Here is a 12,431-nt window from a genome sequence, read left to right as displayed (position 1 = left end):
ACCTCAGCCTAAATGAGTCCAAATGTGATTAATTGTGGTTCATTTGATTAATTTTAGCATCATAATAGAGGGCAAAAGACAAGCCAAAATCACCAGAAATCTATTTGGAAGCCATATATCTAATAGAAAAACATGAGGGAAGCATTCAGGACCAATGTTCCCTCTAAGCTGATAGTTTGTCTAATAATTTATCAAGCTGACCAAATATTAATATCCTGTCAGTCATCAGTCATTGATCCACTTTGTCCCTAGAAATAAACGGGTGTGGAAGTTTTGATAGCAAATGACGACGCATGGACTTCGCCACGCCTTATTGTTTAGTGAACTGACAGCAGGCATTACATGTGGTATGCACGGGGACTATCGAGCGGTGTTTGTATCCATCATTGGTTGGCGGCTGAGTCACTCTTGTTATTGAAGGTGCGTAATTACGCACTGCGCCCTCGGAGCTTTGGCACACCTCCACTCTCTAATCCATTACTCAGTGTCATTACTGTCGCTTGTATCAACCGCACGGTGACGTCCAGATGCCGCTGTGAGTCAAGACACAATACGAGGAAATCCCCAAGGCCGAGAAAACGACGAGAGGCCCCTTTAAATCGACGCTTCCTCGGTGTTGTGCCAAGAGAGAGAGCTCTGATAAACAACAACACCGTTCTCAGGAGCCACTTTTACCGGATTTAGCCCTCTATACTGCGGCGTCGGCACCGGAGAGGTAAGACAGTGTTTACAACATTTGCGAATGTTTATAGAGGATTATAGAATAAGCGATCTGTTAGGCCTGTTTAATTTTAGAACCGAGCGGAAAAGCGGATAGTTTACTGTAGTGAGTAGATCAAACGGGAGACACGTTATTGTGCTGCTCGGCTATTGTAATTCTCAGGAAGCTATTTCCTACACCTGTTAGTTGGATTACTGTGGAAAACACATAACGAGCTCATCGCTTATTTCAGCGTGTAAACAGCGGAGAAGTGTTTGTGCGCACTCGCCAAAAAAAAGCTGACCTCTCTTTGACGCATGGTTGTTGTTTTGGACCGATGTGTTTACTTTCATTCACAGGCAGCGGGGACGTTATCTGTTTTTTATTTACAGCGTTTTCTCGTCGGTTCACCATACATTCATTGTTGAATGCCATTGCGGAAGTGAAGAGCCGTTCCAGCGTGAGAGAAAGCTTGGGTTGTGCGGACATCTAGTGGGCATTTAGGAGAAAAGCGCCTCTAGCGGCTGCAGCAGAGATGTACGGAGCTTCAGGTATTCCCGAGCTGATCCCCCCCAGCGGGCCGCCCCGGCAGCCCGGGCCGGCCGGCCAGTACAACCCGGGACACCCCCAGGTGAACGGCCACGGCGGCGGGGCCAACCCCCAGAGACTCGGCCAGAGGGCGCCCAAGCTCGGCCAGATCGGCCGGACCAAGAAAGGTGAATGAAGGGAGTGGGTTGCCTACGTCTAGGGCAGGGGGTACCAGGACCACTGGGGGTCCTAGAGGGGGGGCTCCAGATGGTCTCCCAACAAAATGAGGAATAGTTGAAATTCCCTCTAATGTAATTTACTAGATATTACCTAATTATAGAATGTATAAGAGTGGCTATTGTAATAATAAGTTGCAATCTCACCACTATTATCTCTTCATGTACAGTTTATACAGCTATACAATTAAATATTAATTCAGCAACAACAATAATCTTGCCATATGGAGGTCCTGGGGCAAAATCTTATTAAATAAGGGGTCTGTGCCCAAAATGTGACATAAAAACATTTGAGAACCCCTGTCCTGGGAAACATTTTAGCCTAGGAAACATGTCATCATATGACATATGACCATGGTAATGCTGAATCCATGTAACCCCATTTTTTCCACATGTAAGGTTAGCAGGGCTGTAGTAAATATTTGATACATTAGAAAACAATGATTGATCAAAAATTTCCATTTCCATTTTTGAGTAATCATCATATTCACCTTCATGGATGATCAAAGGCCTATACGACTGTATTAAATTGATGATAATAACAGTGGCCTAGACCACACAACACACTGAACCTGCATACTAAATACAGTCAAATTCATTCTAAATAGGCTATGTATTTTATTTTATTTTATTTATATATTTTTTTTAACATTTTGGAAAGCTCAGTACTTTTGGTTTCTTGGGCTGTCACATTTAGTTGATAGATTACACTGTATGGAACTTTTGTGCATTCTTCAAAAAAGTGATATTTTGATTTGGTCAGTAAATTTTGTCACACTGAAATGTTGAAGATTATTTGATGTAAGATTCAACAGATTTTTCAAAGATGAAAGTAATCAGTTGTTTCAGCCCTAATTTTCAGTAAAGCTGTACACAATTAGGTTGAAAATCAATGAGTATCATCAATATAAAAATAATCAGCAAATCCTACCAGCCCCCAAAGTAGGGAGACTATTTGTTCATGGTACTTTTTTCACAGCTGATACTGATTCCAAGTGCGTAAGCTTTACGAGATCTGATCCATCATGACTTTTACTGATCAATACAGATTTAATCCGCCTCGTATCTGCTTGTCGATATTGATGCTCTTGAGTTCACAGAGAATTCCTGACCTTTAACCTTTTCCTTTCCCCAGTGGACTTGGAGGACGAGGACCTGGATGACATCATGAACAACAACGGGCAGTGTCCCGTCTCCCTCTCGCCCATCTCCTAAACTCCCACCAGGAAGTGCCAAAAAAAGTCCCACGGGGCGCCAAACTCCCTATCAGAGATCTGGCCTTGATCATTTCAAGTGACCTACCGAAGCTTCTGATGGCTGAACGTGGCACAAAGGCGGTAAACCTACCGCCAGCTGAAGCCTAGACCTTTGCTTGTACATAGTGTTTATTTAACTTATCTTTGGTCAGACTGTGAATGAATTGTACTGCATTGCCCTCTACTCTATACCTCGGTAGGCAGTAGACTATCAGCACTTGAGAGCGACTTTAAGAGAGCGTGTGTATATTCTTCGGAGCTTCTTAAACAAGGGCTACATTTCTAAAGTTGCACTGAGTGAATCGTAAAAAGATGAAAAGCACCCTGTCACCAGCCTTTTTGTTTTTTTGGTGAAGGTTACTGATCCTCTATGGGACGGATGTGCGAGGGAACAGACGCCTGTTAATGTGTTACAGTACAGGTGAAATGTTAAGCTTTGGTTGTGCAATGACTATCATTCTCTACTCTCACACCAAGTGGTGTACCATTATCCAGTGGATGAATGCTCGCTATTTTGGAAACATTTACTAAAAGAAAACTACTGCTAATTATTTATTGTTTTAAAAAAAGGAGGAAAAGAAACACTTTTGCGTGTTATTATGGCTTCTATACTTGTTTTTTACTCGTTTCTGAATGGATATTGTTTCAGTCCACCTATAATTGAGATTTATTATGTTTCGAAAAAGTAATGGTGCACTTTGTGGGAATGCCTGTTATGTGCAGTGACATGTTGCAGAATTCTATGCATGGAGTCTGTTGAAGCATCAAGACATGTAACTGGTATCCCGTTATTAAGGGCTACGCTCTAGTATTTAAAACCACGGCATCGTTTCGCTCTTTAGATCATGCAGACTCAACGTTTCCTTGACCTCATCGGCGGCTTGAGCGGCAGACTCAGCAGTATAGCGTCATTATAAACAACAGATTTCTGCAGGGTTTTTTTTTTTTTCTCCAGAGGCAGGATTGCCCAGTTCGCCAGACAGACTGTGAAAAAGAAGTGAATGATTGTAGATGGTTTGAATAATTTGCCAAAGTAAATTCTGATACCGGATTCGATGGGTATCAGATCATCAAAGTTGGACAATTTGTCATTATAAACATCGCTTGTTTTCTCATGTTCATTTCTAGTTCTCTGGCAAACTGAGTAATCCAACTTCTTGAAGTGCGCCGAGATGCTTCTGATTCAGGCGGACTATTTAAAGACGATGTCAACCTCAGCTTTACAAGAGACAGCAGTATGAGATGTTCAAAACAAATGACAGCCTAGAATTAGGTCTCACTGCCGAGATGGTCTTTTACTCTCGTGTTTTTTCTGGATCATTTTGGCTTTTTGAAGATTGCAGTGGACCTAGGAGTGTGGCATTATCATACACAAAGGCTCATGATGATGATGTCATTTTTTTTGGTTTATTTTTTTGTTGGCTGCGAAATTGTTACTAGTTGACTTTGGTAATTTTTCCGTCATGGAAGCACTGCATTTCACAGCTCATTTTCTGACTCAAAGATTGTTGTTTGGGTTGTGGCATTACCATTTGCATGGAAATGGTAGACTTTTCATAATGCATCTTGGGAAATAAAAGATGACTCTTTGTGGAAACTTTGGATTTGATGTATCTCTTATTTTCAAATGACGGCTTTCATCAGCTACTGTGAGCACCACACAGTGAACAATGTTCCAATGTGTTTATTATAAGTATTGTCTGAGAATGGGAAACATGTTAAAAAATGTCTTGCAACAGTTGTGCAGTCCAAAAAGGTAATTTCATCATAAATCAGCAGATGTGCAAAGTGTATAAAACATACAACTATGACATTTAAAAACATCGCAGACACTGTTCAGAGCAAAAAACATCTCATTTTCTGTATATGACTTCATAAAGCATCAAATCCCTCCAAGCTAGAACCGGGCCACTTCTGCTAATCTACACAGGGACAAAAGCTTCATCCTAAGTACAACAACATAAATAAAGGCAGTTTTTGAAGTGTATCTCGTAGTGTGGCTGGTGTTGCATCTACGATAGCGGTAATGGCATGGTGACTACATAAAAAAGTATTTCATATCTGACCAGAGTTTGTAACAGACTGGTATGAAGAACTCCAAGCCCTGTTGTGAGTGGTGTAGTAAAAGGCCTGTGTGATACAGTCACCGTATACAGTCAGCCCTGTGTGTAAAGTCACACCCAGATTATTGTAAGGTCTATTTTAATATAAAACACCGTATTGATACTCTACGAGTCCCTCTCTGTGGTTCAGAACCCCTGAGTCGGCCGCAAGACGATCCTAAGCACCAAACTGGAATTGATTACTTTCAATTACATGGGAAACGCTAATAGATGCTGGTTTTAACACAGAGGTGCAAGTGCTGGCCATAATCCACCATTGTGGCTCCAATTCAAGAGGTTACACCCTAAGGGCCTGTCCTTTAACTCAAGGGATCCAATTATAATGTATTTGCGAAGACTACTTGTAAACAATTGTGGAATGTTTGGACGGGGTGAGAGACATCATTCAAGAAACAATTGAGTACTGCATGATAATCATGGGGTCTCAAAGGGCTATCTGGAAAAAAAACAACAAAGAAAATCCCCTTTCTGTAATTCTTTGCCTCTGTCTATGATTCACAACTTCAATTTTACAAGTCATTCATGCTCTAACAAGGGAAGAACGTTCTTCGTCCACTTCAGTCGGGAGTTCCCGAGCAGCAGGCGGCGCTCTCTCACACGTATTCCTTGGTGCTGCTGGGAGGGCCAGAGCGGGCGGCGGCCATGGATGGGTACTTGGACACCTGCTTCTTCCGGGGACAGGAAGCCGCCAACATGGCCCCGCCCAGGACGTCCAGGAGAGAGCCGCCCCACGCGATGAAGATGGCAGCGCCAAACTCGAACCTGGGAGAGACAAGAGGACATTTAACCTGCTTGACCAGCTCATTCACAAGGGAGAGGTAAGATCTGGGATTCATTTGTGATTAAGCGTTGGTGTAATTCTCCCTCACCGCTGAACAATTCTCCAACTTGCTGTTACACCCACAAACATCATTCCTATCACTTAAGTTTAGTTGATTTCTTGACTCTGCAAAAATACCCACAGGATTTGGAATCAAGTCTCTATCTCCGTTAGTTTCATTGCCATGGCTTTCTGTTTTTTTGTCTGTTCAGCCACGGTGGCTATGGTGTTAAATCAATTGGCAATTGACTGAACAGGGTTTTGTAGAGAACCTACCAGTGTTCAATGGACACATTAACATCAAACTGGAACACTTAATAAAGTGAAAGAAATTCACTGCTGGACCACTGATCAATGGTGATCTATATTTAGATCTTCCTCATATTGGAATCTCCTAAAATGTCTGGTGAAGAAAGGGAAACAGGATGGTGAAGAAAGAGAATAATGTGGTTTGGGCTCACTTACTTGGTGTTGACAGGAGTGTAAGGATTATAGAAAGCCCGGATGACATTGTGAGCAAACCAGGAGCACGCTACGATCGCACACAGGCCTGAGGGGCGGAAGAGACAACGCCAAAGATCAATCAGTACATCAGCACATCATCAAAATCTGACAGGGCAGACAAGCTTTTATCCCTTTTATAGTCACTAGGGCAGCTACTGACTCCAGCACAATTAGCTTTTAGTGCTTTTGTCCTCTTCCTGAGCCAGTAAGACCTCTTATGGTAGAGTCAGTGCCAGCAATACTGGCCTCATTCACTCTGATAACCTGTGGAGGACCTGAGCAGATGAAAGGGAGAAACGGTTTTTGGCCTGAGGATCAAACTTCCTCCTACATATGGTGTACAGAAGACTCTCAGATCTAAGGAACTTAGATGTTGGGTTGGTTTTGATGAAATATTATGTAGCCAGGACTGTATTGTTTGTCTTCTAGTCAGTATAGGTCCCATACTGTAGCTGTGCCATGTGATCAGCAAAGACTCAACTGGTCCGTAAGTGTTCAGAACGTGCTTGAGTGATTTCAGTAGAACCACACAGCATAAACTGATAGACTCAACAGTGATATATTCAACTATCTTTTCTCGTGTGGCAAATATATTACTGCTCATAAATCCATTTCCCACAACTTTATTTTTTTTGAGCGGAAAGTTTGCATGGTCCTTTGAAGGCCCCTTCAAAACCATAGACTCAAGATTAGAGATTGTAAGCATATATAACCTTTTCTATAATCATTAAACATCAGAAAATAACATTCAAATTATGTCATCAAATGAAGCATCGCGTTAGTTCATGCAGGACACGGACGTCACGTGTTGCTAGTCATCTACCAGCTGATCACCACGCACACCAATCATAATCCATTCTCATAACAAGGCGGTCTATTTAAATGGCCTCCTCCTACACTGATTCCTGCTTCACAACTGCTGCACACTCTGCTGCTTGGTAAAGCTTTACCTCCACCTCCCCAGCCTCCACCTGTTATAGTCTATGCAGTTGAGCCCACGGTGGCTCTTAAGTATCAACACTGCTGAGTGTTGCTGCTCCGGCTCTGCTCTGTATTCTTCCATGGGGGGATTTGCATGGCGCCCCTGCTGTACCTTCAGCATGCTTGCTGGGTAAGCAGGGAGCTGCTACAGCAGGGCCATATCCGCCAATCATAACTGTATTACCTTTAGTTGCAATTAATGGTTTTATCTTGTGACTAAAGTGTTCCTGACTGAACTATACAGTTGTCCCATGAAGTTTTGAGCCCCCTAGGTTGTTGCACATGAAGTTTATTATTATGTTTATAATGCTCTTATGCTGCCATGTAACCCTATGAGCACCACTTTAAGTTAAGTTTATTTTTTCCCTAATGCATGGCTATCAATCTCAAAAATAGGTTCTTTTTTCGGTAATTCCTGAAAGTCTGAAAAGCTTTTTGAAGATACAAAATTTTCATTAGACACCGGGGAGTCTGCGGGTTGCTGTGGAGTGACGCACTTGCAGGCATCCAGGCACCACCAAAGCAGGCACAACAGGGAGAGATGGGATGCAACATTAAGGTTCATCTTTTCCATGCTCACCTCCCACCAGCAGGATGATGCCTCCGGTCATGGCGATGCGGGACTTGCGCACTTTGTCATTCCCTCCACATGTGGTGCACTTCATTCCCATGCAGGCCACGCCCAGCCCCGCGATGGACACGATGATGCCGACTATCATCAGGGCGCGAGTGGCTTGGAGGGAGCCTGGGGGAGGGAAGAGGGACGGAAACAGAGAGAGACGAAGAGTGAGAGAGAGAGAGAGGAGTCGGTTTATAGATGGCCTTTTGTTTTCTAGACTGTGAGACTGTTTACAAAAGTAAAATCTACAACATTTTGCCTAAACATACAAAGATACAAAATCCAGATCCTCATATACAAACTGTGAATCTGGCGAACGATAAAGAAAGGCTCCCAAATAAACAGGCCTCGACCTATCAGGGAGGTTTTATGTGTGTGTCCAGAGGTTGTGAATTACATTCACATTAGCCTGTCAGGATACTTTAATGTGCGCTTTTCCTGGAAGAGAAGCCATGGGATACACACACACACACACACACACACACTCAAATAGAAAGAGAAACACACACCACACTCCCTCTTTCTCTCTCTCCACCCCCCCACATCTGCTGTTGTTTGAGAGGTAGAGGGCTGGTGAAAGGCTACTGTCAGGATCCTCATCTGTCAGCCCCCCCCCCCCCCCCCCATAAACCTATCACAGGGTGAACCCCCCCCTTTGTTTCTCCCCCTCTATCCACCTCGAACCAGTCTGTGCCAGTCTAGGCCATCCCTGCCCTGCCCAAACAAACAAAACCCTCCAGCGCCGAGGGGAGGGAAGGAGGGATGGGTAGAGAGAGATGGAGAGCAGAAAGAGGATGGAGACAGAGAGAGAGAGAGAGAGCAGGATGTGCAAAATAGTGAAGAATGGGAGGGAATAGGGTGGAGGAGAAAAGGGGGGGGGGACCTATACTCTTCAGGACGACAAAGGGAGCTCATTCACTAAGTCACCTACACAGTATGCTGCTCCACACCAACCCCACTATAGCTGCTGACCCTCCTATAGAGGCTTCGCAGTTGTGTCACAAACTCCCAGCAACCAAGTCTGGCCATCATGGAGGTCAGTTGGAGAATTGGCTGTGTGCAAATAATGGTTGAATATCAACCGAAAAACAGAGATACCTGAAAAAGACAGCTGTAGTGTGGGTGTAGGTCAATTTGATGAAGTTATAAGTAAAAGTAAATGGTTTGATACGGTAGATTTGTTTCCAAATAGGTTACCGGAAACTTTATTCTTTAGTCTCTTCTCTCTAGCTTGAGAAGAGTCAGCTCAGTTAAACCTGAACAATCTGTTGGTTGCTGTCAGTATTAGCTAGCTAACTAGCCAGGAAGCTAATTTAACAAAGCAAATGCTACTACCAGGCACTACTATTGTGAGCTTCGCTATACGTTACCTAGCTGCAAATCAGATGTGTGTACAAAAGGACAGCGATAGGCCTAATTAGCTATCCAGATAGTATGGTTAGCTAGCTAATAAGCTGATGTTCAGTTCCCAGTAAAAATAAGCACTGAAATATTCTGTAGAGATTGATAAACCTTGTAGTTATCACTGCAAAACAGGCACTGTCAGGGACAACTGGGGGAGTTATGACTAATATCACTTGTGTCTAATTTCACTCAGAATTGAAGTTGATACGATGGAATGAGTGATATGGGAAGCAGGTGTTTGTGTGTGTGTGTGGGTGATGTCGGTGGATGAAACTCCTGTGTGCTCTATCAGTGGAGTCACCATGACTAATCTTTCAGCCACTCCACCCATGAAGTTTGGAAACGGCTAAAGTGGTAAAAGTGTTTTTTTTTTTTTTTATCAGCATCTTTGTTGCTAAGCGCTCATTGCAGTGGTGTTTGTGCTCTCTACTTCCCAGAGATCACTTGTCAGTACCTATGTACAGTACTGTGACGTCTTTTTCTTTGGATTTCCTGTTGGTGAAGTTCAAGAACCAAATGGGCACTGACCTTTTCATTCAATTTAAAGCTGCAGTAGCAGCAAGATTTTTCATGTAAAAATCCACCTGTCTTCTAAGTTTAAATCAGAAATTGGGGCTCGAACAGAGAAGAGCCTTCCATCCCCCCTAATTGAGGTGCCATAGATTTGTCCTATTTGCCAAAATGAAATTCTGGTGTCAAGCGGGTCACCGGCAGGAAATCCTCTGCCCACATGAAATGCCAAATTTGGTCCAAGGAGTGTGCAGTTTACGGACTTCACAATACATTATTTCTGGGTAATGAAGTCCTTCAAACTTTCATGTATTCAAACAGTTATCTCCTGCTGCCACTTGGGGCCACCAAAGTGCAAAGTTGCCTAGTGCAGCTTTAATTAAATTTTCAGTTCATGGGCATAGAACGTTTTTGGTTATGGAATGGTCTCTAAAAACCTGGCCACCCTGGTGTGTGTAGGCTGTATGTACTGTATATTTATGTGAGTGTGTGTGCTTGGGCAGTGTAAGGGGCTGAGACTAGGTGTGGGGTGTGAAGGGATGGGGGTGAGGTTGCTAAGGAAAGCTGTGAGGAATGGGGATCACAATTTACTGTAGACGGATCTTTTCAGCTCCTTCCAAACGTCTCTCCTGGAATCTCCCGCAGTCTCTATCAAAGAAAGCCTTAGAGAGAACACAATATCCCACTGTAGCAACAGGATACAATGGGGTGTAATTGGTGATAATATAGGGGCAGAGTGTGGGGGGTAATTAAGGCTTGATGAGCAGGTTGTACCCCGAGGTGGCAACCTTATCAGTGACAACAGTGGGTCCCATTGAGGTTTCACCCAGATAAAGGCTTGGGTAGGCCAGGTGGATCTGCAGGTGGATGAGCCAAAGTCATAAAGTAAGAGACTGTGCGAACACAGACGGCACACACTCCAACACTCCTATATTATATCCTTGATGATATGACCTGTCAAGTGAGTCATGTGTAATGGATGATGCCTAATTACATTGAGTGTCAACTGCTGGCCATGAGTATGCCAATAAAAAAAAAGACACCAAAAAACAATATTAACAGTGATGACTGGCTTGACATTAGAGAGAAGAGGATCCCAAACTTTTTCCATTTAATATTAATGGAACTCTTCTAAGAATATTTTTTTCTATTTGGTGATGATTTTTTTTAATATAATTAACAGTCTGTATTGTATGTGAGGTGATCAGCACAGTGAGGAGTTAAACCTAAAATCAAAACAGTCATCCTTATGCATTCTCTCACTGTATAAATGTGGAATAACAGTGAAATTAAACTATTCATTGTTTTCCTATGAATCCCATGTGATTCCTATAATGTTGGCTACTTACTGTCAAGTTGCAGAATAGAGTCGTAGATTTTGCACTGGAGCTGCCCGGTACTTTGAAAAGCACATGACATCCACAGTCCCTGGTACATGGCCACCGCTGTGATGATGTTGTCACCGATGTAAGCTGACATCTTCCACTGTGGCAGAATAGTCCCGATAATCAGTCCAATAATACCGATGAGCGACAGGGAAAATCCCAGCAGCTGAATCCCCGTGTTGGCCATCTTTAAAAAAAAAGAAAAGTCCAAGACTCTCTCTGAATTAAATGGAATAAATAATAAGTGATGTCGGGATGCTCTGTGCGCGTGTCCAAGCCGCACACAGCGTATTTATCCCGGTGTCCCCTCTGCGCACTGTGGAGCTCCTTTGGTTTGCACTTTGTTAATCAGTCGATACGCAGCTAAATAAGGCAGTAAAAGCCGCTGATAGTGGCTGAGCTGAGGACCGGAGGTCTTATGTCGGGGATGGGCATTCAGGATGTGGCTGATGTGCGAGGTGGGTGTGTATCTCTCATGCCTGCTGATGCATGGAGTTACTACAGGAGGTTTCTCTGCATGGGGGAGTCGCTGCTGGTAAATGTTGCCCTCCGCTTCCAGCAAAGCAACAGGTTGTCTTTCGGCAGAACATTTTTTCTCTCATTTAAAAAAAATAATCCTCTCATTATCCCCCCACAATGCCAATAAATAAATAAATAGATAATATATAAAAACAATTACTGCCACTACTACTACTAATAGCCTAATAATAATGCTTTTTTTTTCATAAAAAAAAAAGAAAATCTAATCTAATCTAATATGATGTAATGTAGCCTAATATCATGTAATATAATATAAAAATGTTTAGAAAAAAAAAAGGCCAAAGAAATGGATTTGTGTATGCAGATGACATTCATTCCAAATATATTTTGGAAATCTGGAAATTCATTTTCCTCCTAAAATTTTATTGACAACATACAGCTGCAAAGACATGCCAAAATGTTCTGGCGGCTCAACATATTTCACGAGCAATTACATATTTTGCCTATTTAAATATATATTTGCATACCTCTAAACATCTTCTGAAGTCTGCATGATTTATTTCAGTAGGCCTATGGGTTTGCATCCTTTTCATAAGAGGTGTCAAGAAGATATAAGAACAGTGTCATCTGCAAATAACCTTTTCTCATCTCTTAATATCCTTTCCCTTGTGTGAGGTTGTGTGAGGTTGTGTAAAAAGTGTCATTAGACTCTATGAGAGTGAGTGTTTGTTTTCTTTTTTCTTTCTTAATTTTGTTCCCATTTTTTTTTCCATCCATTCCATCTTGATAAGTGTTGCATTATGTTCACCAGCAAGTGTGTGCGTGTGCGTGCATACGTGTGTGTGTGTGTGTGTGTGTGTGTGTGTGTGTGTGTGTGTGAGTATA

General features: G+C 42.7%; 2 protein-coding genes across 3 annotated transcripts; one reads left to right on the top strand and one right to left on the bottom strand.

Annotated features, from left to right (window-relative positions):
- The first annotated feature begins 410 nt into the window (after positions 1-410).
- Positions 411-4,310, top strand: LOC139660917 (uncharacterized). Of its 2 annotated transcripts, none has more exons than XM_071539195.1 (3): positions 411-715; positions 1,060-1,416; positions 2,600-4,310. In XM_071539195.1, the coding sequence occupies exons 2-3, from the start codon at positions 1,236-1,238 to the stop codon at positions 2,677-2,679; spliced, it is 261 nt and encodes an 86-aa protein (XP_071395296.1). In that variant the 5' UTR covers positions 411-715; positions 1,060-1,235; the 3' UTR covers positions 2,680-4,310. The 2 variants fall into 2 exon arrangements, with proteins under 2 accessions (XP_071395296.1, XP_071395295.1); XM_071539194.1 differs by having other exon boundaries at positions 412-715; positions 1,093-1,416.
- A 175-nt stretch (positions 4,311-4,485) lies between these two features.
- Positions 4,486-11,253, bottom strand: cldn7a (claudin 7a). The gene is made up of 4 exons (XM_071539198.1): positions 11,031-11,253; positions 7,729-7,893; positions 6,129-6,213; positions 4,486-5,605 (listed from the first exon to the last, which is right to left on the bottom strand). The coding sequence occupies exons 1-4, from the start codon at positions 11,251-11,253 to the stop codon at positions 5,437-5,439; spliced, it is 642 nt and encodes a 213-aa protein (XP_071395299.1). The 3' UTR covers positions 4,486-5,436.
- Positions 11,254-12,431: the final 1,178 nt, after the last annotated feature.

The sequence above is a fragment of the Centroberyx affinis genome, unplaced genomic scaffold (assembly GCF_046629955.1).
Source record: "Centroberyx affinis isolate AG114_WGS23_722 - 3 ecotype Tasmania unplaced genomic scaffold, CSIRO-AGI_Caff_v1 ptg003420l_1, whole genome shotgun sequence".
Taxonomy (NCBI): Eukaryota; Metazoa; Chordata; class Actinopteri; order Beryciformes; family Berycidae; genus Centroberyx; species Centroberyx affinis.
Note: the sequence above shows the minus strand (reverse complement) of the source record. Positions and strands in the feature narration are given on the sequence as shown.

Bases quoted from the DNA above. Each gene is read 5' to 3' on its own strand.
- cldn7a (XM_071539198.1), bottom strand. From the start codon at position 11,253: ATGGCCAACACGGGGATTCAGCTGCTGGGATTTTCCCTGTCGCTCATC. The intron at 7,894-11,030 runs GTAAGTAGCCAA...TCCCTCCCCCAG, and splicing joins CTCTATTCTGCAACTTGACA to GCTCCCTCCAAGCCACTCGC. The intron at 6,214-7,728 runs GTGAGCATGGAA...TCCGCCCCTCAG, and splicing joins CATCATCCTGCTGGTGGGAG to GCCTGTGTGCGATCGTAGCG.
- LOC139660917 (XM_071539195.1), top strand. From the start codon at position 1,236: ATGTACGGAGCTTCAGGTATTCCCGAGCTGATCCCCCCCAGCGGGCCG. The intron at 1,417-2,599 runs GTGAATGAAGGG...TCCTTTCCCCAG, and splicing joins GATCGGCCGGACCAAGAAAG to TGGACTTGGAGGACGAGGAC.